We start from the raw sequence: 23933 nt of genomic DNA, 5'->3' as shown, positions 1-23933 counted from the left end.
AGTTTCACCTAAGCAATGCATCTGCCATGCTCGGAATGAAACTGATCAACTCTCCCTTGCTTGCATTGAAGGAGATACCTGAAGATCCCTTTAAAGTTTTGCATACAAATTTCTAACTGAAGATCCAGTTGAAAAGTATAACAATTATACATCAATTGAAATATGTCTATCCATTTACCAATCAAAATCTAGTTTGGAACTGTAGATAGTTGGAGTGATATAGACGTAATTATTATTATTATTATTATTATTATAAAGTTTTTTCTTCATGTGTTGAAATTGATAAGTGAGTTTGGAGTTTTGGACAAAAAAAAAATGAATTCACACCAAGGGTATCAAGTCAAGGTAACACAAATGCAACTGACCCACCACTTTATTTTCTATTGTCATTATCTGGTTAGATTCCCCCATTATTTGCTCCTATGGTGCAAGTCTTTATCCAAGTCTACTAAGTCCTTTAAAGACTTCCAATCACTCCTGATAGTGAAAATAAAGCCATAAAGGAAGCAAATACACATGTTCATGGGTGATCTGAACGAGTGTGATTGGTCTGGGAAAATTCTCACCTAAGGCTTGACCAATCTTTCATGGTTAGTAAGCTTGATTTTTAAAAAAATATATTAAAATATTTAAAAAATAAAAAATATGAATATTTAGCATTTTAAAATATATATTAAAATTAAAATTTAATAAACAAATATTTTTAAAAAATTTTAAATATATTTTATCGAGCCCAAGCTTCAAATCTCCTGAGCCTTGGACAGATCGAGAAGCAAGTTTTCTTTTTATTTTACTAAAGAATTTTTTTTCAATTTATTAAGGAGAGAACATATACAATTTATTTACTTAAAATTTTAAAATTAGAAAAAAAAGAAAACAAAAACTATCTATTTTCTCAATCGGCTGGTGGTCCAGAGAAATTCTTATATCTGAAAGCAAATAAAAATATCTTTGTTCAGCATCTACCTTTGAAATTTTGTAGTCCAGACGAGACACTTTGCCTTAATTTCTTTGAGTATCTATGGCTTCAGTCAAGTCCCGTAACTATCTTTAGTCATCCCAAAGAGAAATTCATGAAAGGGACAGCACTCAAAGCAAATAATTCTAGATTCAACATTAGAGATCAAAACTGTTTTAAACAAGAAATAAAAAAAAGGTACATGAAGTTCTTAACTTTTCCTACTCTTTTGTTATAAATTTGCTATCATTTGATGTTGCAGAAAGAACTTATATTCTCTTTGCTTTTGTTGCCGAAGCAAACACCGCGAAATGCAAAGTAATAGTAGCATGAATTCAAGTGGTCTTTCTTTGTTGATGAGGCTATCAGAAATGCATTTCAAGGCGCCTTGTTCAAGTAAATTTTCCATCCATGTTGCTGTCTTTCTTCTCTTATGCTTCAATCATAAAGGTACTTTCTTTCTCGGTTCAGCAACCTTGGCAATTAATGCAAATGAAACAGATCGACAGGCTTTGCTCCAGTTTAAGGCCAAGATAGCTGGGGATCAGCTTGGGATTATGCGTTCGTGGAACAACAGCGTCCATTTTTTCCAGTGGCGTGGTGTTAAATGCGGACGACGACATCAGAGAGTTACGAGGTTGGACTTGCCAGCACTGAAACTAATGGGACCATTATCACCTTATATTGGAAATTTGAGCTTTCTACGGGTGTTACGTCTTCAAAACAACAGCTTCATTCAAGAACTTCCGCAAGAAATCGGCCGTTTACATAGATTGGAAGAACTAATTCTTTCTAGAAACTTCATAGTTGGTGAAATTCCTTCCAATATATCTGGTTGTTGGAAGCTGAAATATCTTTACATTGTACACAATCCGCTAGTTGGAGAAATACCTGCTGCACTCGGCCACTTGTCAAACCTAAAGGAATTAGGCCTTAAAAGCAACACATTAAGAGGAGTATCCCTCCTTTTTTAGCGAACTTGTCATCTTTGGAGGGAATCTTTCTGGCTGCAAATAGATTGCCTGGGGTTATCCCTGAAACTCTTGGCCAACTGAAGAATCTTATCGCTTTTGGCGTGGCAATTAATAATATGTCTGGTATCGTTCCTTCCTCACTTTTTAATCTCTCTAATATCAGAATTCTTGATATTGGGGAAAATAACTTTCACGGTAGTCTGCCCTCACAATTGGAAGTCAACGTGCCATATCTTGAACTGTTTTATGTTAGCCTGAACCAACTCAGTGGACCATTCCCTCTTTCAATATCCAATGCCTCTAACCTCATCGAGCTTCAGGTTAGCGGGAACAAATTTAGTGGAAAGATATCTTCATTCCGAAAGCTAGAAAAGTTGCAAAGATTGAATATTGGTGAGAATCTTCTTGGTAGCCAGGGAGCAAATGACTTAAACTTCCTCTGCTCTTTAACTAGTGCCACCAGCTTGGAATTGGTGGTTATAAGTGACAACAGCTTTGGAGGGATATTACCTGAGTGCATAAGCAATTTGTCAACTGCTATGACCTTTTTTTATATGGAAGGCAATAACATAGTGGGAAGAATACCATCAGGATTTGGAAATCTAATCAACTTGGAGGCGCTGTCGGCAGGACAAAATCAATTATCAGGTTCCATTCCATCTGTTATTGGCAGGCTTCAAAAGCTACAACTATTTTTTGTAAATAATAATTCTATCTCTGGATCCATCCCGACTTCATTGGGAAATTTAAAGATGTTGATCAAATTGCATCTAAATGACAACAATCTTCAAGGTGAGATTCCTCCAAGTCTAGGCAAATGTGAAAATCTTATTTTATTAGATCTTTCTAATAACAATCTCAGTGGTTCTATACCTTCCCAAATAGCTGGATTATCGTCCTTGTCTATCGATCTATACTTATCTTCAAACCGTTTGACTGGCGTGCTTCCCTTTGAAGTAGGAAATTTAAGAAATCTTGGTGAATTAGATGTTTCTCAAAACATGTTATCTGGTGTCATTCCAAATGATCTTGGTAATTGTATAATGCTGGAGGTACTTCTGATGAGAGGCAATTTCTTCAATGGATCAATTCCTTCATCTTTGAGTTCATTGAGAGGTCTTACAAATTTAGACCTTTCTAGAAACAATCTCACCGGTAAAATTCCTGAATTTCTTGTGACGTTTGGCGCTTTACACTACTTGAATCTTTCTTACAACAATTTCGAAGGTCTAGTACCAGTTGATGGAGTTTTAAAAAATGCAAGTGCTGCATTCCTTGAAGGGAACAGTAAGCTTTGTGGAGGCACTCCTGAGTTCCACTTGCCAACTTGTGATAACTCGAAACAACATAGAGGAAGATCAACTATTTCACTTAAATCAATAATTGCTATTGTTTCTGCGCTTTCAGGAGTTATTTTGGTTTTCTTCCTCATGTTAGAAAGAAAAGAAAGCAACCAGTATCACCAAATGCAGAAAATCCATTGTTAAGGTCATCGTATCAAAGCATCCTAAAAGCTACTAATGGTTTCTCATCAGAAAATTTAGTAGGTACAGGTAGTTTTGGTTTCGTATATAAAGGAATTCTTGAAGAGAATGGAACAATTATTACCGTTAAGGTACTTAAACTTTTGAGTCACGGAGCTTACAAGAGTTTCTTGGCTGAATGTGAGGCCTTGAGGAATGTTAGACATCGAAACCTTGTCAAGGTATTAACAGCATGTTCTGGTGTGGACTATCAAGGCAATGATTTTAAGGCTCTTGTTTATGAGTTCATTGCAAATGGAAGCCTAGAGGATTGGCTGCATCCAACTGTTGGCATGAATGAGGGAAAGGAGACAGCAAAAAGCTTGAATTTTTTTCAGAGATTGAATGTGGCAGTTGATGTTGGTTGTGCATTGGAGTATCTTCATCATCATTGCGAATCACCAATTGTTCACTGTGATCTCAAACCAAGCAATATTCTACTTGATGATGAAATGGTTGGCCATATAGGTGACTTTGGGCTAGCAAAATTCATTACGTCAGACATACAAAATAACACTTCAATCCTGTCAAGCTCTCTTGGGTTAAGAGGAACAATTGGTTATGCTCCGCCAGGTAAGTAGAACATTCTTTCAAATCAATACGTTATTTAATTTAACCTGTTAAGATCTTTGATGTGTGAAAGCTATTTGCATCTGTTTCAAAATTATTGCTCTTATTTGCGACAAATGAATTGCAGAATATGGCTTGGGATGTAATGTGACAGCATATGGAGATGTGTACAGCTATGGCATTCTTTTGCTGGAGATGTTTACAGGGAGAAGACCAACTGATGCAATGTTTAAAGAGAATCAGAACCTTCATAACTTTGTTAAAACAGCTTTGCCAAATCGAGTGGCTGAGATTACAGATCCCACTCTTCTTCAACAAAGTTTCGGAGGAGAAACAGTGATGAACAATACTTTCAATGAGAGCAGCCAAAAACATAATAGACTTCTTCGGAGCTTGAATTCAATATTTGAAATTGGAATTGCTTGTTCTTTTGAATTGCCAACTGAAAGAATGAACATGGCTAATGTTGTTGCCGAGCTTTGTTCTGTAAGAGACAAGCTGCTTCCAACTCAATCATTAAGAACAAGAGGTACTAATATTGGTTTAAATCTAAGTAACAATAACATTTAATTTGTTATACATTTTTATCAAAATTTACGTCCTTTGCATTGTTTTCTTCAGCTGCAGGTACTGCTTAATGGCTTAAGCTTAGTTGTTCCATTGGCGTGTGAAGATGCAGTTTTGATCACTACCACATTTGATTGGAAACTCCCTGGGGCTCTGTATTCTGTCCTGCAAACAATCCCTCCCCTGGAAAGAAACAGGGAAAAGAAGAAAAGATCATCATTTCCTTCAGCAGCAGTTACTTAGTCTTGTGCTTATTATTCTCTTCTTTTTACTCCTTTCTTCCTATTTCCTTGTTTTGTGAAATGAAGGACCAAATCTGTAAGAATATTGGATTTAGCTTCAAGTTCTTAATCTTGTGTCTACATTTCATGAATAAAATTCCACCTCTAGCGTTTCAGGTTTCATGAATAGTATACTATTTCTGGTGCTTATTGCTTAACATTCTTGAATTGAGAATGAGTTTGTCCAAATTTATCTGGTATGATATTCAGTTACATTTATATACAGAACCAGACAAATGAATTTTATAAAGCTTCTGTCTCTATTCATTTCTTGAGAGTGGCTTTTATTCAACAGAAATTGACCCATGAACCACGCAGACGCAACCAAATCTGATCCACAAAGAAATCAAAACTTTCATCTTCTCTTTTTCCACAAAGAAATCTCAGGGCAACTAACTATTATAAATAACATACAATGGGGGGTCCACAATTTTCGCCCTCCATAGATAGAATCCAAACTTTTCCTCTTCTATCATTTTTCTAACAAGAATTTATTGTGAGAATTGTTCATAAAGATATTAAGATTAAAAAAAAAAAAAGGTGTATTTTCTGAATAGATTAATAAAAGTGACTAAATGGTCAATTGGTAATCAAAATCCAGGGGAAGGGAAAAAGATTATTAATGTTTAATGTTCCATGAATATGTAGCAGCAATGTTATTGTGGAAGATGGCTACCATGGTAAGAAGATAAGACACAGCAAACCTGGAAGAATAATACAAAAACATCTATTCGAAATTGGATGTAACAGCTTAACCATGAACAAAAGGAGCAACTCTTTTGATCATTTTATTTGCATTTTAGTCACTCTTGTTTTTATCAAAAGATAAGCCTCTTCCATTTCTTTTGATTTTCTCATTTTCAAGAAATTAAAATTTAATGAATTTTTTGGAGAAATAATATTATTTCATTTTCAAAAGAAAAAGAATATTGACACTGGAGTATTAACACATCTTATAACTTAGGTTGAGATTAAGGAGAATTTATCCAAAAATAAGATGAGTTTATCCTTGATCCAAATCCACTAAATAAATGCATAAATAAGGTGAGCTGAAATAGAAAAATTGTGTTCACACTAGCTGAAAAAAAAAAAGCATGAATATGGATTGGATTATGGCCCGATTCATTATCATGTAATCTGCAGGAGTAAATGGGCAGATTATGTTCACATTCAAATCTCATGATTTTAGGCACGATTCTAGCACTGCAATTTGATGTTCCCATGCTTTGAGGGATGTTCTTAGCCTATATATTTTTTATTATTCTTTGATAGAAAGTAGAATAGAGTTTTCTTTATCCTTAAACAATCTTTTAGATTATTTTTCAAGTTTTGTATCTTCTAAGTGGATTTTCTAGAGTGGTGAACTTTTATTATTCTGTACCATTGATTAGAATTCTTAGGGTGGTGTTTCTGTATCTTTTAATTTCTAGTCTTAGTGGTGAACTTTTATTCTTTTTAATCCAATAATCATATTCTATCATTATTCAAATTTTTATCAGTTGTCTTCTTTGTGAGTTTTTTTATTTGCAGTTAATCTCCACATCTCAAATATCAATTTTCAATATCAAATTAGTATCAAAGCTATAGCAAGTTATCATCGTCAAGCACTAGCAGAAGAGGTTGAAGCCAACATCGATGTTGCAGCAACTACCGATGTTGACTCAAGAGATGCCCTAATAAAGGAGATATAGTAACAAACCCTTCAACTACAACATCAACTGTATATACAAGAAGAAAAAAAAGGAAATAAGGAGGCAACAAAAGAGGAACGAAGAAGATGAAGGAGAAACCAATCCATACCGTGGAAACAACAGCGATTCTGATGATAACACCCTATATCACCCACGGCAAATCAAAAATTATCTACTCAAAATCTAACTTCAACCTAACATATTCAATTCAAAGATAGAGATTCCTAAGTTCAAGGGGAAAACACAACCTAAGGAATTTTTAGATTGACTACATGTGATGGAACACATATTTGAATACCATAATGCCCCTGAACATCACCAGGTGAACCTATGTTAAAATAATATCTTAATAAAAGCTATGTGGTTGGGTATGAGTATTTAAAAATTCAAGATGATATAAGCTTTAACATATTGAAAATATCTTTTTCAAATAGTTGATTAGAAAAAACAAGTTTTAAGATAAAATGATTACTCTTGTCAAAGTTTAATAAGACAATCATACAACAAGAGAAGTGATTGCAAAAATAGAAGAATAAGATATGGATGTAAATCAAGTTTCAAAAGCAAAACTTTTTATAAAGAGGAAAGAATGTAATACCCTAGCCCAAATGATAATTGGGCTAGATTATTACTAAAGCACATTAAGTTAATTAAAAGGTTAATTATTAAAGAAAAAGTGGCTGAGGTGTTTTACCAAAGAAAAATCTAATTATCTTGAAACAGAAAAGAAAATGAGAGTTTTTCTTCCCCATCTACCTTAGGGTTAAGTGCATGAAAAATCAAGTATAAGATCTAAATTCATAGACCACAATCAATTTAATCTCATAATGGTGAAAATATACCCTCTTTTTATTTAAGAAAAATATATTATTTTGATTGCTATTAGATGGAGTTAAAGTTTTGATAGAAAATCAAGAAAAATTATGAAATCTTTTATTAATCTTCATGATCTTTTTGGGTAAATTATTGAGCTTTGTTTGTTCATGTTCTTAAGATCTATTAATATTATTAAATAAAGTTTAAAGGCTAAAAGTGGAGATTTGAATTTTTAAAGATTGAAGGAGAAATTATATTTTTGGATAAGACTTTATGATCTGTAATAGTAAATTAAAATCGAATTTTGTATTAATGGATAGATTATTACTATAAGTGTTATATATGAATGGAAATCTTATTGAATCTACTTTCTAATAAAAGAAATGGAAGTTGAATCTGAGTTTTCTATGGAGAATTATCTAATTTTTACTTAAGGATATGCTAGCTATAAGGTAGCAACATTAGGGTTGAATTACAAAAATTATCTTAATTTTAATACAAGGGTTTATAGATTAAGCCATATATGTTTGGAAATCTTATTGAGTTTACTTTCTAACGAAACAAGCGAAATTGAATTTGGAGTTTCCTATGAATAAATACATAATTTTTATTAAAAGGTATATATGCTATCTAGTAGCAGCATATGATGTGGATTTCAAAAATTATTATAATTAATCTACAAGAAATTACAAGGTGAGTCATATATGGTTAGAAAGCTTATCAAATCTAGTTTCTAACACATTAAAGTGATCTTAATTCCAAATTGGATATTTTGAGATATAGCTGTTTTCGTAAAAAGAGCTTAGACTATCAGTATTAATGAATTAAGTTAACCCATGTTTAACTTAATTGTTTTTGTATCATTGATCCTGAAATAGGTTGATTAATTTTTATTATATTGAAATTATCTTGAATAAGTCGTTAATTATTTGAGAAAAAAAAACTAAATAGTGGAATCAGAAAAAGATAGTAGAATCTCACATACTTTACTTGTTTTCAAACTTATGTATATATGTATGTTTCTAAATAAGTAAACACTTTATTTATTTATTTTTAATATATGAAAGTAAGATCAAGCATATGATTATTTTGTATTTTTTTATGTAAATAATGATCATGCTTATGAATGAAATGAGAAAATGATTTATACTTAAAGAATGATTTTATGATAGCTACACTTTTTACATCCCTGAAAAGTGGAATCCTCGACACCAGAACTAGTTCTATGGCTCTAGCTAATGGATTATAGTAGTTAGCATAAATATGATCATACAGCCTTGCAACGGGTTATAGTAGTTAGCGTAAGGCCCTAGCTAGTAGGTTATAATAGTTAGCAATGATCATGAGAATGAAATTATCAATATGACCGATGTCACGGGTTATTGTAGTGACCGTAGCTAATGATAAACTAATGATAATGATAATTTATGATAATAATCTCATGCCCTGAGACCAAGACGCAATATGATCGTATTACCTTGAAAAAATCTCAAAGTAATATGAAGCCTTCTTTCTTAATCATTCTAAAATTTTTCAATAAAACAATCTATCAAGTAAAATCCATATCTTTAATCCAATTGATGATACATCTTTATATATCTAAATACAAACCATATAAAATACAAAACTATCTCATAAGATCTCATTGGCCAACATATTCTCCGATGACTAAGTAATCTTTCTCATTTCATTTTTTAGCTTCATACAAGACTAACCAAACTTATCACTTAGTCATCTATAAAGAAAAAGTAAAAGGAGAATGAGTAAATCACAGCTCAGTAAGTATAGGCTCACACACTTTATCGGATTAAGCATCATTTTCATAAATATCATATAAATCATTCAAAACATTCAAAACATTCACCAAATCATAATGTCAAAACATTTCAACGATCATCTTTCTATCAAATATTTCATAAATTCATAAATCAATATAAAAACATGTTAATTCATAAATCATTGCAAAATATACTACTATTCGAATATCATAATCAAACTAAATCATAGATCAATAATTAAAAGTCATCGTAAATCATCATTATCATAAATCATCATTATCATTCGTTTATCATTAGTTACGATCACTGTTATAACCTGTGACATTAACCGTATCGATAATTTCATTCCCATGATCATTGTTAACTATTATAACCCGTTAGCTAAGGCCTTATGCTAACTACTATTACCCGTTAGCCAGGCTTGTATAATCATGTCTTTGGTAACTACTATTACCCGTTAGTCAGGGTCGTAGAGCTAGTCTGGTGTCGATGATTTCACTTCTTAGTGATGTAAAAATGTAACTATCATAAAATTATTCTTTAAACATAAATCATTTTCTCATTTCATTCATAAGCATGATCCAACATTTACATAGCAAAAACATAAAATAATCATATGCTTGATCCTATTTTCATATATCAAAAATAAAGAAATAAAATATTTATTCATTTAGAAACATACAAATATATATAGATTCAAAAACAAGCAAAGTGTGTGAGATTCTACTTACCTTTTTTCGATTCCACCACTTAGTTTTTCTCTAAAATAATTAATGACCTATTCAAAATCATTTCAACACATCAGAATTTAATCAACCTTTTTTGAGACCATCTATATAAAAATCAACTAAGTTACACAAGGTTTAACTTAACTAATTAATACTGGCAGCCTGACCTCTTTTCATTAAAACAGTCATATCTCAATATATCCAAATTAGAATTAAGATCTCTTTAATGAGTTAGAAACTAGATTTGATAAGCTTTCTAACCATATATGATCCACTTTGTGATTCCTTATAGATTAATTATAACAATTTTTGCAATCCACGTCATATGCTGCTGCCAGACAGCCTGTATACCTTCTAATAAAAATTATGTACTTATTCATAGGAAACTCCAAATTCAATTCTGCTTATTCTGTTGGAAAGCAGACTCAATAAGCTTTCCAACCATATATGCTTAATCTATAATTCCTTGTATAAAAATTAAGATAATTTTCGCAATTCAACCCTGATGCTCTTGCTTTACGGCTTGTATATCCTTAAGTAAAAATTAGACAACTCTTCATAGAAAACTCAAATTCTACTTTCATTTATTTCATTAGAAAGTAGATTCAACATGCTTTCCAACGATATAAATAATCATAGCAATAATCTGTCCATTAATAGAAAATTATATTTTAATTCATTATTGCAAATTATAGCATCTTATCCAAAAATAGTATTTCTCTTTCAATCTTTAGAAAACTGAAATCCCTACTTTCAACCTTTAAACTCCATTCAATAATCATCAATAAATCTTAAGAACATGAAATAAACAAAGCCCAATAATTTACCCAAATAGATCATCAAGATTAATGAAAAATTTCAGGATTTTTTTTTTGTTTTGCTCTCAAAACTTCAACTCCAAATAATAGCAATCAACTTGATTTTTTTTTAAAATAAAAAGAGGGCATATACTCAACTTTAAAGGATTAACTTGATTATAGCCTCTGATTTTGAATCATTAACTTGATTTTTTATATTCTCTAACCTTAAGGAAGATGAGAAAGAAGAACTCTTATTTTTTTTCTAGTTCTTCATAGCCAAGTTTTCTTTCATTTAATAATTCAACCATTTTTTTTTTTACTAATTAGTCTCTTAATAAACTGATGGACTTTGGTATTAGTCTAGCTCAATTATTATTTAGGCTGGGTTATCACAAATAATGATGATAATTTTTTTTAGATTGATCCATGATTTGTATATAAATATGATTTACGATGATTTCTAAAGTTGATTAATGATTTGTTTGATTATGATATTTGAATGACATCATATTTTGCAATGATTTATGAATTGACATGTTTTATTATTGATTTATGATCTATGAAATTTTTGATAAAATAGTGATCTTTGAAATGTTTTGACATTATGATTTGACGAATGTCTTAAATGATCTATATATATGTATGAAAACGATATTTGATTTGCTAAGGTGTGTGAGCCTATACTTACTGAGTTGTGATTTACTCATTCTCCTTTTACTTTTTCTATATAGATGAGTAAGTGATAAGTTTACTTAGTTTTGTGAAAAGCTAGAAGATCAGTTTGAAAAAATTACTCAAACATCAAAGACAATGTTAGTCAATGAGATCTTATGAAACAGTTTTGTATTTTATATGGTTTATATTTAGATATAGAGATGTATCATTAATTGGATTAAAAATATGGATTTTACTTAGTAAACTATATTAGTTTATTAAAAAATTTTAAAATAATTAAAAAAAAAAACTCAGTAGTATTACTTTGAAATTTTATTTTAAGGTAATATGATTGTGTTGCATCTTGATCTCAAAACGTGACAAGTTTAGTGACATAGATATAATTATTAGTATGAAGTTTTTTCTTTACAAGGACTGTTGAAATTGATAGCTAAGTTGGACCAAAAAAAGAGTGTCACACTAAAGAAATTAGGTCAAGGTAAATGCAAATGCAGCAACCCACTTCTTTATTTTCAATTGTGGTTGTCTGGTCAGATTCCACAATTCTTTGTTCCTATGGTGCAAGTGGCCAAATTCCTATGTTTGGCCACGTCTACAAAATCCCTTAGAGACTTCCAATTAATCCTGCTAATGAAAGCAAAGGCATAAGGGAAGCAATTAGACTTACTGAATGGTCGAATCTGACCACATTTGATTGATTTTGAAAAATTCTTGCGTAAGGCTTGATGGGAAAAACCTACATGAAGTTTTATAGGTAGAGTTTGTAAAATTTTTCACTAAAAATAAATAAATCAAAATTAAAATCAAAAATCAAAATCGATAAATTAAAAGATGTCATCAAATAAATCAAACGTGCAAAATTTTAAAAAAATTAATAAATTTTGATATATTTATTAAATAAATATTTTTAATAAAAATATTGATAAAATTTTTATCATTAAATAAATATCGATCAAATTTAAATTATAAACAATATTTTTAATAAATTTTTACATATTATTGATCTTCATATTAAACTCTATCAATCTATTGGTTCAAATTTTTTTATTAAAATTCTAATTTATTTATTTTTAATAAAAAATTTGAAATTTTATGTGTTTTATCTAGGCTTGATTAACCCTTTGGGCTTAATAAGCTTGATTTTTAAGAAATATATTAAAATATTAAAAAAATTAAAATATGAATATTAAATATTAAATATTTGTAAATATATTTTAAAAATAAATTTTAATAAAAAATATTTTTATTAAATTCTAAATATTTCACATCAAACCCAAACTTGAAATCTCGAGTTTTGGATAGATCTAGAGCGATTCGTATATTTCAAAGCAAATAAAAATATTTTGGTTCAGCACCTACCTTTGAAATTTTATAGTCTACAAGAAAGACTTTATTTTAATTTCTCTTAAGTGTCTATGGCTTTAGTTAAGTCGGGCAATTATATCTAGGAATAACACCAGGTCAGGTTATGGTGGTTTTTTCTCATCTCAAACTTAACATGACTTAATACCAATAATATTTGAATCTGATTCGATCCAAAATTTTTTTTTTATTTTTTTATATTCAAACCCAATCTGATCTAAAATTAATAAAATATTTTTTAAAAATATAAAATATTATTTTTAATATAAATATAAAATTATATATAAATATAAAATTAAATAAATAATTTAAAAATAATTTTTTTATATTTATCGAGTCGAGTCGGATCGGATCAGTTGGATTTACCTAAAAATTGAACCCGATTTTTTTTTACTATTACTTAATCCGATTTAATCTCAAACTCAATTTAAAAAAAAAAAAACTGATCTTATGATATCATGTCAAATTGAAACCCACAAAGGACAAATTGAGCTGTTAATCCTAATTATATCTTTAGTCATCTCAAAGAGAAATTCATGAAATGGACAACACTCAAAGCAAATCATTCTAGATTCAACATTAGAGATCAAAACTGTTTTAAACAAGAAATTTTTTTTTAAAAAAAAAAAAAGGTACCCGAAGTTCTTAATTTTTCCTACTCTTTTGTTATAAATTTGTATCATTTGAAGTTGCAGAAAGAACTTATATTCCCTTTGCTTTTGTTGCCGAAGCAAACACCACGAAATGTAAAGTAATAGTAGCATGAATTCAAGCGGTTTTTCTTTGTTGATGAGGCTATCAGAAATGCATCTCAAAGCGCCTTGGTCACTTAAATTTTCCATCCGTGTTGCTGTCATTCTTCTCTTATGCTTCAATCTTAAAGGTCCTTTCTTTCTTGGTTCTGCAGCCTTGGTAATTAATGCAAATGAAACAGATCGACAGGCTTTGCTCCAGTTTAAGGCCAAGATAGCTGGTGATCAGCTTGGGATTATGCGTTCGTGGAACAACAGCGTCCATTTTGCCAATGGCCTGGTGTTAAATGCGGACGGTGACATCAGAAAGTTACCAGGTTGGACTTGCCAGCACTGAAACTAATGGGACCAATATCACCTTATATCGGAAATTTAATTGGAAGAACTAACTCTTTCTAGAAACTTCATAGTTGGTCAACTTCCTTCCAACATATCTGGTTGTTGGAACATCTTTACATTGGACACAATCTGCTAGTTGGAGAAATACCTGCTACACTCGGCCACTTGTCAAACCTGAAGGAATTAGGCCTTAGCAACAACACATTAAGAGGTAGTATCCCTTCTTTTTTAGGGAACCTGTCGTCTCTGGAGAAAATCTATCTGTCTCTAAATAGATTGTCTGGGGTTATCTCTGAAGCTATTGACCAACTAAAGAATCTTATCACTTTTTTCGTGACAATTACTAAAATGTCTGGTATCGTTCCATTCTCACTTTTTAATCTCTCTAATATCAGAAATGTTGATATTGGAGAAAATAACTTTCATGGTAGTTTCCCCTCACAATTGGGAGTCAACATGCCATATCTTGAACGGTTTTTCGTTAGCCTGAACCAATTCAGTGGACCATTTCCTTTTTCAATATCCAATGCCTTCTCTAACCTCATCGAGCTTCAGGTTGACGGGAACAAATTTAGTGGGAAGATATCTTCATTCCGAAGGCTAGAAAAGTTACGAACATTGAATATTGCTGATAATCTTCTTGGTAGTCAGGGAGCAAATGACTTAAATTTCCTCTGCTCTTTAACTAGTTCCACCAGCTTTGAAGTTGTGGCTATCAGTGGCAACAGCTCTGAAGGGATGTTACCTAAGTGCATAAGCAATTTTAAGAAATTTACAAGTAAAAAGATATTTTTAATTTGATTCAAATGACGAGTGAATTAAAAATATTTTTAATAAAAAAATAATTAAATATTTTTTTGATGTAAAAACTTTTTAAAAAAATAAATAAAATTTTTAAATTCTTTTGAAATAACTAAATATTTTTTAAAATCTTTTCAAATTGATAAAAAAAATCTGATAAGTTATTTTCTTATGTCAAGCTCGAAGGTCCGCGTGGAGTAGGTGCCTTAGTTTGCTATGATGAAAAAGTAAAAGAAGATAAAATGGGGATGAGGAAACAGGGAATCTAAAGTCAAAATAGTTTTGACAAGCAAATCAATCGGAGGGCTTTAAGTTCAGAGACCCACGTGCTCAAGCTTGTACTCAAACTTTGGTATTATTTTTTTTTTACTTTTCTTATTTTGCCATTCTTTTATTTGTTTATTTGGTCACTTTATTTGATGTATAATTCATAAAAAAATAGTTTTATATTTGATATGGGTAAAATATATAATATTAAATAAAAAAGTTTAAATAATTTTTTTTAAATTATAAAAACTTTATTATTATTCTTTTAGGGATGAAAAACTTAAAATTCAAGAATATTAATTTATAATAAAATTCTAAAAATTCACGAAAAAGTGATTTTTTTTAAAATTTTTAGATGGGAGATTTTGTTAAATTTAATTCAAATGAAAAAAAAAATTATATAAAATTTTAACATCAATAATTTATATTTATTCTTTTAAAAAAATAAAAAATCACAAATTTAATAAAAATTTGGAAGTAAAATGCTAATTACCTAATGATAAGATTTTTAAAAATTTTAAATTGTAAATTTTCTATAAAATCTCTAGATGATAAATTTTTTTAAATTTGTCTCAAATTATGAAATAATTTAGATGAAATTTTACTAAAAGTAATTGTATTTTTTTTCAAATAAAAAAATTAGTTAGAAAATATTTGATAATTATTCAATGATGAGAATTTTAAAAATTTTAAATGGTAAATTTCTTAAGAAATCTCTAGGTGTTAAATTTCTTTAAATTTATCCCAAATTGTGAAAAATTTTAACTAAAGCTTCAAAAAATAATTATCATATTATTTTCTTTCCAAATATATAAAAAAAATTTTCTAAATAGATCCAAATTGTGAAAAATTTAGAAATTAAAAAAAAATTCTAAATTGACCTAAATAGTGAAAAATTTAGAAATAAAACTTGTAAAATAAAAATAAATCCTAATGATGAAATTCTTAGTAATTGTAAATGGTTGATTAGTTAAAAAATTTTTAGGTGAGAAAATTTTTTTAATTTGATCCAAATTGTGGATAAATTAAAAATATTTTTAATAAAAATATGATTAAACATTTTTTTGATCACAGAGCCTCTTTAAGAAAATAAATTGAATTTTTGAATACTTTTAAGGTGATGAAATATTTTTAAGAATTCTTTCAGATTGATTAAGAAATTTTAGAAGCTATTTTTAATATTTAAACATTAAAATAAAAATCATTAAAACCAAGATACTTATTAGGATAATTCAAAATTAAATGACACCATCTTAGGATAGACATTATAAGGTGCTTTAATTTTCTTCACATGTAATTGAATACTTAAACCTAATTTTTATTCAGAAGGTCAAAATTTATTTTTTAGATATTTTTAATCAAGCTTAAAAACTTTTTTAAAAGATAAATTCATTAAGTGATCAATCATATTTAATTAAAAAAATTAATAATAATTTTATTTAATAAATTTAACTATAAATTTATAGATTTATATATGATAATAGTATATTCAAAAGGGCCTGCTTTATGCAAAACCTCCGCCAAGGATTGTCCAAAAGACTCGATTAAGAATATCTGGGCCAGGTTCAAGAAATCCCTCTCCCTCACCCTTTGTTCATTTCTATCCCCCCTTGCCTGCCGCGTAGCAATTTCATGTGGTAGTAATTATTATCACTATTAATATTATACTAATTTTTTTGGTGAATTATTTTATAATTCAACATATAGGACCACTTGCTTTACCTAAAAGTTTTAGTAAATGGCATTTCTCAGTCCTTCTGCTGATCAACTGCTCATCTAAACTTAAATAAGGACTTTTATTAACCAAAAATGTGCTGTCCTAGATAGTAAATTTATACATCTACATAAAGCAAAGCTGTGAATGAAAACTAGACTATTGCCTATTGGTAACCAAAGAAAAGAAAATACCACTACCCTCATGCCCGAGAAATGAATTCCCCAACAGTTCGATGCATCTCAGAATGCTTTGTGAAACCACGGTATGTCTCGGAAGAATCTAAGCAACCCTTTTATCTGACGCCATGGGATTTGGCCATGCTTTCTTTACATTATATGCAAAGCGGCCTTCTCTTTGCCAAGCCTCCAGATGATTGCCAAGAAGACTTCATCTCTTGGATGGGCTCAAGAGTTCCGTCTCGCTCACCCCTGTTCATTTATACCCGCTCGCAGGCCGTCTGGCAACAAGAAAAGAGGAAAACCCACCCTCCTATTTTAACTTTGTTGACTTTAACAACAGTCCTGGGGCTAAATTAATTCATGCAATGGTTGACATGACAATATCCGATATTGTTTCTCCAAATTATGTGCCATCGGTTGTTCGATCATTCTTTGATCATGATGGAGCTATCAACCATGATGGCCACACCAGGCCTTTGGTATCCATTCAAGTCACCGAACTGGTAGATGGGGTATTCATAGGGTGCTCCATGAACCACGCTATTGGGGATGGAACTACCTTATGGCATTTCTTTAACACATTGTCCGAGATATTTGAAGCACAAGGGAGAAATATACAGATCTCAAGCCCTCCTGTGCTTAAGAGGTGGTTTCTGTTAGTAAATTTAAAAAAAGCAAAAATAGTAAGAAAGAAAAAACATATAGTTTTTGTTGGGAATAATGACTCAAATCTCATAATAGATTTGTTTGGGATTTGTTAGAGATTTATTTGAGATTTGTCAGATATTACTTGTAGACAAGAAGACTTGCAAAAGAAAAATTTTAAGAGAAAGATGATTCTTAATAGATAAGTTTGACTTACAAGAGAATAATTTTAAAAAGAAAGGGATTCTTAATAGGCAAGTTTAACTTACAGGAGAAGAATTCTAAAAGAAGAAAGATTCTTAATAGGTAAGTTTGTATGATTATAAATATGTAAAGTTTTTACAGGATTAGGCATGAGAAAAAAATGTAACAGAGAATGTAACAGAGTTGTAGGGTTTTGTGAGATAGACATCTCATATGAGTATTGAAGCTTTACGTCTTATGGGTGTATATGTTTATTTGTGAGTGGTCTAGAGGAGATTGAGAGAGTCCACATAGGTATGATGTATGGGATCATATGAATATGTGTTTGTTATGTTAAAAGGGTGCACAAGGATTTGGGTTTGTGTTTGTTTAGGTTAATAATACTTCATAAGACTAGAGGAGATTGAAAGTGTATTATGAGTATTGATTGTTGAGTGAGGTTGATGATTTGATGTAAGTTTGTAATTCTGTGGATCTTGTTTCTCATCCGTGAAAATAGATCAATTAAACCGAATCACATTAAATTGTTGTCTCTTGTGTGTTTGATTTATTGTTTGATTTCGCTTCCATTGGTGTGAATGAATTGGAGGCTTTTAACCCAATAATTTTAAGGGGTGAATAATATTATCTTAAAAGTAATTATACTTATAAGACACAATAAATCCTTAAAACTTTTTAAATTAAAAATAGTAAAATTGGTCAAACAAAAATATTTATTTTTAATAAATAATCTTTTTATTTAACGTGAGATACATCACATTCTAAATTACCAACAGTTTAGAATCATGGCTCATTACTTAACCTTCCTTTCACTCGCCAAGATGAGTTTATAAGAAGATTTGAAGCATCCCAACTTTTAGAGAGAATCTTCCATTTCTTAGCAGAGTCCATTTCAAAACTCAAAGCAAGGGCCAATTGAGAATACAACACCAGCCAAATCTCCTCCTTCCAGTCTTTTATCTGCCTTTGTCTGGAAGTCCATAACCAAGGCACACCGTTTTTCAAGCGACCAACTTACTAGTTGTTGGTTGGGTATAGACAACAGGTCAAGATTGGAACCTCCCTTGTCCCCAGATTACTTTGGAAACTCAATTCAGGCCGTGAGTGCGGTGGCAACAGTTGGTCAACTGCTTGGACAGAATCTCAGATGGGCTGCTTGGCAATTGTACCAAGCTGTGGTTAACCACACAGACAAATCAGTGCATGGTTTTGTCGATCATTGGCTTAGTTCACCTTTTATTTATCAGATGGGTCAGCCTTTTTCTCCACAAACAGTAACGATAGGAGGCTCACCAAGGTTCAACAAGTACGGAAATGAGTTTGGGTTGGGAAAAGCACTGACACTTCGCAGTGGATATGCTAATAAGTTTGATGGGAAAGTTGACTCATATCCAGGACGCGAAGGTGGGGGAGTATAGACTTGGGGATTTGCCTTCCAGTGCATTCAATGAACGCTCGAGTGGGATGATGAGTTCATGGCTGCTGTTTCTTCCTCAAATTAAAGCTTAAATTTTGATGCTATCCCCTTTTTTTTAGGTCAAAATTTAATTACTGAAAAAAAAAGTTTGCTTCTGAAAGAAAAAAGATTTAATTTTCTTCCATATGTGGTTAATCATAAAAAGAAAGAACTTTTCTTTGGTTGAATGTGTGACTAACTGATTGCACTACACTCATGAATTTAAACTTTCTATTAAATTCGATCAGGTGTCTTATATATTTGTCGAAGGTGTTTTCGGATGTTTTGTTGGAAGGAAGCTGTTTGGAGATTGAGAAAGGGAGAACTTGAAAGTACGGGGAAGAGGGACCGGAGTCGATTTTTTGAAATGTCCTCTGGCGCTCAAGTCAGCAAAAGTGTTTTAAGAGTTTAGTGAGTAAAATGATAATCAAAGAATATTGAAGAAGCTTCGAGGATACTTAATTCGTACGTATCTAAACTTCTTTTTTATCTTATACACGAGAGAGAGCGACGATATTATTAAAATAATTGATAATTAATAATAAATTTATATAAAACTTAAAAAAAATAAGTACATAAATGATATAGACGGTACATAATGATTCCAAACAAACATAAATTATATTTAATGATTATAAATAAATTAAAGGTTGATTGTATTATTTTGAAATGATAATTTAATAAGATGTTAGACAATTCTTTTCTTGGAGAAGGATAAGCTTATTTAAAGACAAAGAATTAATTTGTTGTTATTATTTGTTATTTCAATTGAAAAAAAAAAAAAAAAAAGCTTCTTTCATTGAATGTTGACCTAATGGATTATATACTAAAATCTCAACCGCATAGAAGGGACAGATCGTCTCGAATAAATTCTGGGTTGCAAGCAAATGTCGATCTATGGCGAGCACTCGCTTTCCAATATTTTTCATAGAATTGATCCATGGCTAGCACCAAGGACCTCTGCTTTGATGCAGGCTAGACCAAGTCTGACGTTGTGGGCTCATAACGCTCAGCCTTGTGACAGCCGGCCCATCTCCAAAAACACGTTCGAAATTTAAATTATAAAAAAAGGGACTTTAACCGGATTTCCGACAGTTCAGACATTTGCTCCCCACATCAGAAGCAGATGTTTGTTTTGTCTTTCCTTGTATGTGCGTGGTGCCAGTTACACTCGCTTTATGTTTCAGCCACGTGTGCAGTTACCGAATCTATCAGCTCTTGCGGCGAGTACAGCTGAATCAAAAACTATCGCCACGCCCTCCATGTGTGGAAAATCTCAGGATATTTTATTAAAATATACTATTTTTTCGTAACTACCTGACAAACAACAATCTTGTAAAGTGCCGGCGAAGCAAACAACTCGGATCTAACGGCTGACAGGTCAGAGATCATTGATTTCCGTTTCTGACCAATCGAAGTCTCAGTCCAATCTTTCAGCCGTCATCAGTTCACGCATCACAGCCAATGAAATCGCTCCAAGTCACCAAAACTCCCTATCTTCCTACAACCTCACTAACAAACAAACAAAACCGCAAGAACGTTGCAATCAAACGAAATTAAAAAAAAAATCGTAGATAGGGAAAACGTACACGTGAATAGGGTACTAACACACTCACTAGCAAACAAGCTTCCGGGGGTACGCCTTTTTGTTTTTTCCTGCAAAACCCCAGAACCCCAACCAAATCACATCCCCCCAAAAACGAAAAACCCTAGAAGAAATCATTTCTTTTTGTGATTCAACAAAAAAAATTCCCAGAATGTTCAACAATCAAGGTTCGATTCTTCCATTGATAGAAATAGGGGGAGGAGATTCATCCAGAACGAGGTCGTTACGTAATCTTCCGCCAGGTTGCCGATTTTACCCTTCCGAGGAGGAGCTTCTTAACCATTATCTCACCAGGAAAAACAGATCCGTCTCCGCCGATCGCGCTGATATGTGCAGCTGCGATTTGATCAGGGAGCTTAATTTGTACGATTATGAGCCGTCTGATTTGCCGGAAGGCGCGTGCTTTGTGCACGGATATCGGGGGAGGAAAAGGCACTGGTTTTGCTATACGGAGAGTAAAGGAGGGACGAGTGGGAGGAGAAGAGCAAAGGGAGGGTTTTGGAGGAAAATTGGAAAAGTAAGGGATGTGCTTGGTGGAGGAAATGTATTGTTGGGGACCAGAACTAAATTTGTATTTTATGAGGTTAATTCAGTTAAGGCAGCAGTTAGGACTCCTTGGATTATGTACGAATATGCCCTCCTTCACCATCTCAAGGTAAAAAAAATAGTCTCTTTATTTTGTTTAATTTCCCTTTTTTAGAAAGGTTTTTATGGGGTAATATTTTGAGGAATCGCTTGTTGTTATTGACGTTTGGTAGGTAGTGATAAATTGTAATGGCAAATTTTGTGTCTATTGCAGATTTAATTGTGTCCTCTCCAGTCTACATCAAACCATCGCTTTTAGTTTCTGTTTAAGGCTTTTCTGTTTAATGTTCTAAAACTCATACCCTTTTTCGATGCTTAAAAATTGAAGGTGACTCTCGTCGCTAGATATTTTCTGGGGGCCAAAAGTATTTTCATGTCTAACTTTTAAGGTTTCTAAAATTTCAGTTGGTTAATTGTGCCCCCACTTGTTTGTATGTGGCTCTGCATGGTTTGTTGAAAGGATGTATTGTTGTTTTTCTAAAATGCTTTACATGATGCATCATTGTAGTCAACATAATGTTGGTTTTGTGTTCAGTCGGTGAGGCAAATAGATGCAAATGATCAGTTTTTTCTGAATTGCCTCATGAAAATTATTTGATTGTTTTTCGTTTTACTATGTCAATTGGAGAAAGTTTTACCCGAGTAGATTGGAGTATTCTGAGTCCTCAATAAAGAAAATTCTGCCCAAATATTGTAGAGAAATCTTAGTTCCGTCTTTTACGTGCCTGCTCTTTCAAAAATATGAACTTTGTTGTAACTAATTATGCATGTTTGTGAGATGTACTATGCCAAGTTTGTGAACTTATGTTTAGATTGGTTGCAAGGGTGGGGGAGGGTCTGGACTGTTACTTCCATAAAAGTGATGTCTCTACCATCTGCAGGCTTCCTTTGTCCTGTGCCGAGTGTTTGTCAAATCTCGTGCTGCAAATAGTGTATCAGAGAATGTTTTTAGTTCTTGTGCAGAAGAAAGTGTTTCAGCTGTGCATCACATCAGTACTCAGCACCATGTATTTCTTACACCTGATAGTCTTGAAGCTAGAATTAATGCTGATGACTTCACTAAAGAGCTACATGATCCAATAGCAACAAGACCTGTTTCTGTTGCCAGTTTTGAATTTCCTTCAAGCATCCCACCAGACCTGCCTGATGATCTGGTAACATAGTTTGGGCATATTTTATTCTCTTGGAAGTTGTATTACTGCCATTTTCTTTTTCATTTTGTGCTACCAAACATGGCTTTTGCAATACTTTTTTCTTTTCTAACAAAGCATGCATATTCTTCAATCTCAATTGCCTATCCTTAACTTCACTCTTTTTGTCATGCATGTACGTACAGATAAGTCCTCAGTTCTTTTCATTACAAAAAGTTTGCAAAACTTTTATATGCTGTCAGCATTTTCAAAATTGTCTTCCTAACGATAGCAATTATTCAGGATTGTGAAGTAATTGTTCTTGCCAACACACTTGTTGCTTTTTTATGTCATGGTTTCTCACTTATTACAAACCAGATAATTCTGCCCATATTTGCTTGCATATTTCACTAGTGAAACTTTCACCATCTGCAGTCCAAACGCCTCAAATGTTAAGCATGTCTAAGTGTTATTTGATGATGCGTTCTTTCCTCAAATTGAACAAGTTTTTCTGTGCAATGGCTGTTATGCAGATGGGATCTCGGTTAACTACCAATGAGTTACTGTCAATTGTAGAAGAAGATTTCATAGAGTTGGAAGATCTCAGGCAATGATTGTTCGTGATACACCATAAAGTAAATAGAAGCAGTTACCTCATTGGAGGTTTAAATACACAGAAATAGCAAGAGAATGATTTATATATATTCAAGAAGCTAAAAACAAGATATTTTCAAATCTGAATAGAAATAAGTGTAATGGCAGGATCACTCACCTTGTAAGGTCATTTCTCGTTCCTCTTTTGTGTAAGTCTTTGGACCGATAACATTCATTAACATTTTAGTAAATATATCTTTTGGTCACCATGCAGGCTACACTCTTACTTCAGAAGAATTCAAGTTATCAAGAAGCTATGCCTCAGAAGAATCAAGTTATCAGGAAGTTTTCCTTCATAAGAATTATAAGTGATCAAGAATATTTCTTTGAGAAGAATTAAGTGTGTGATACATTTGATAAGTCAGATAAATTTCAACATCAGGTGCTTCACCTGGCTTCCAAGTTCTCCTGTTTCTCCTATGATGATGGGTTTAGAATTTTTTTTTTTCCACTCGCTTCTCAAATGCCTTCACTTGGCGATGTTTTGCTTCTTCTAGCTTGTTCTAGGCAATGTTTTGCTTCTCCTAGCCTGTTCTATAGTGTGTTTCTGATTGCAGAGGTGGACAAAATGTTTAAATAATACAGATTTCCTTTCTCATCTTTATGTTCTCCCATTTCGGAAGGCCTTTCTTTTGCTAGCCTGTTTGTAATCTACTTTGAACTCACTGCCGTGGTAGATAAATTAACTCAACTGTTGGAGTCTAAATAAAATAGGATGAAACTGTTTTGATTTGTATGTTTACTGTTCTTCCTTTGCTGGTTAAGAGCTTTGAGAAAGTCCTGCTGCTATTATCTGAATCTATGACAGAGCTGTCATGTGGTCTTTGGTGTTATGCTGTTTGGTTGAAACTGTCTGGAGATGCTGCCTGGCATTG

General features: G+C 31.8%; 2 protein-coding genes and 2 pseudogenes across 4 annotated transcripts; all 4 read left to right on the top strand.

The window, feature by feature from the left end:
• Positions 1-1010: 1010 nt before the first annotated feature.
• Positions 1011-4984, top strand: LOC111314854 (putative receptor-like protein kinase At3g47110; annotated as a pseudogene). Its single transcript, XR_016330861.1, has 3 exons — positions 1011-4028; positions 4153-4554; positions 4647-4984. The product of XR_016330861.1 is annotated as a putative receptor-like protein kinase At3g47110 (transcript).
• An 8501-nt stretch (positions 4985-13485) lies between these two features.
• LOC111315089 (uncharacterized) lies at positions 13486-16662 on the top strand. The gene is made up of 4 exons (XM_089749311.1): positions 13486-13792; positions 13951-14592; positions 16367-16445; positions 16635-16662. Exons 1-4 carry the CDS (start codon positions 13486-13488, stop codon positions 16660-16662), a joined length of 1056 nt encoding a protein of 351 aa, XP_089605437.1.
• LOC149513035 (putative acetyltransferase At3g50280) lies at positions 16580-19573 on the top strand (annotated as a pseudogene).
• A 360-nt stretch (positions 19574-19933) lies between these two features.
• LOC111314853 (NAC domain-containing protein 96-like) lies at positions 19934-23794 on the top strand. Of its 2 annotated transcripts, none has more exons than XM_022916468.2 (4): positions 19934-21344; positions 22156-22428; positions 22938-23179; positions 23273-23794. In XM_022916468.2, the coding sequence occupies exons 1-3, from the start codon at positions 20841-20843 to the stop codon at positions 23016-23018; spliced, it is 858 nt and encodes a 285-aa protein (XP_022772203.2). In that variant the 5' UTR covers positions 19934-20840; the 3' UTR covers positions 23019-23179; positions 23273-23794. The 2 variants fall into 2 exon arrangements, with proteins under 2 accessions (XP_022772203.2, XP_022772202.2); XM_022916467.2 differs by having other exon boundaries at positions 22938-23184.
• The last annotated feature ends 139 nt before the right edge of the window (positions 23795-23933 follow it).

Source organism: Durio zibethinus, chromosome 20 (genome assembly GCF_047325235.1).
Source record: "Durio zibethinus cultivar Kanyao isolate XHJ-2024 chromosome 20, ASM4732523v1, whole genome shotgun sequence".
Lineage (NCBI taxonomy): Eukaryota > Viridiplantae > Streptophyta > Magnoliopsida > Malvales > Malvaceae > Durio > Durio zibethinus.
This window is presented reverse-complemented; position numbering and strand designations above follow the sequence as displayed.

Bases quoted from the DNA above. Each gene is read 5' to 3' on its own strand.
- LOC111315089 (XM_089749311.1), top strand. From the start codon at position 13,486: ATGAATTCAAGCGGTTTTTCTTTGTTGATGAGGCTATCAGAAATGCAT. The intron at 14,593-16,366 runs GTAAAAAGATAT...ATATGATAATAG, and splicing joins CAATTTTAAGAAATTTACAA to TATATTCAAAAGGGCCTGCT. The intron at 16,446-16,634 runs GTTCAAGAAATC...GGCATTTCTCAG, and splicing joins ATTAAGAATATCTGGGCCAG to TCCTTCTGCTGATCAACTGC.
- LOC111314853 (XM_022916468.2), top strand. From the start codon at position 20,841: ATGTTCAACAATCAAGGTTCGATTCTTCCATTGATAGAAATAGGGGGA. The intron at 21,345-22,155 runs GTAAAAAAAATA...TACCATCTGCAG, and splicing joins CCCTCCTTCACCATCTCAAG to GCTTCCTTTGTCCTGTGCCG. The intron at 22,429-22,937 runs GTAACATAGTTT...GCTGTTATGCAG, and splicing joins CAGACCTGCCTGATGATCTG to ATGGGATCTCGGTTAACTAC.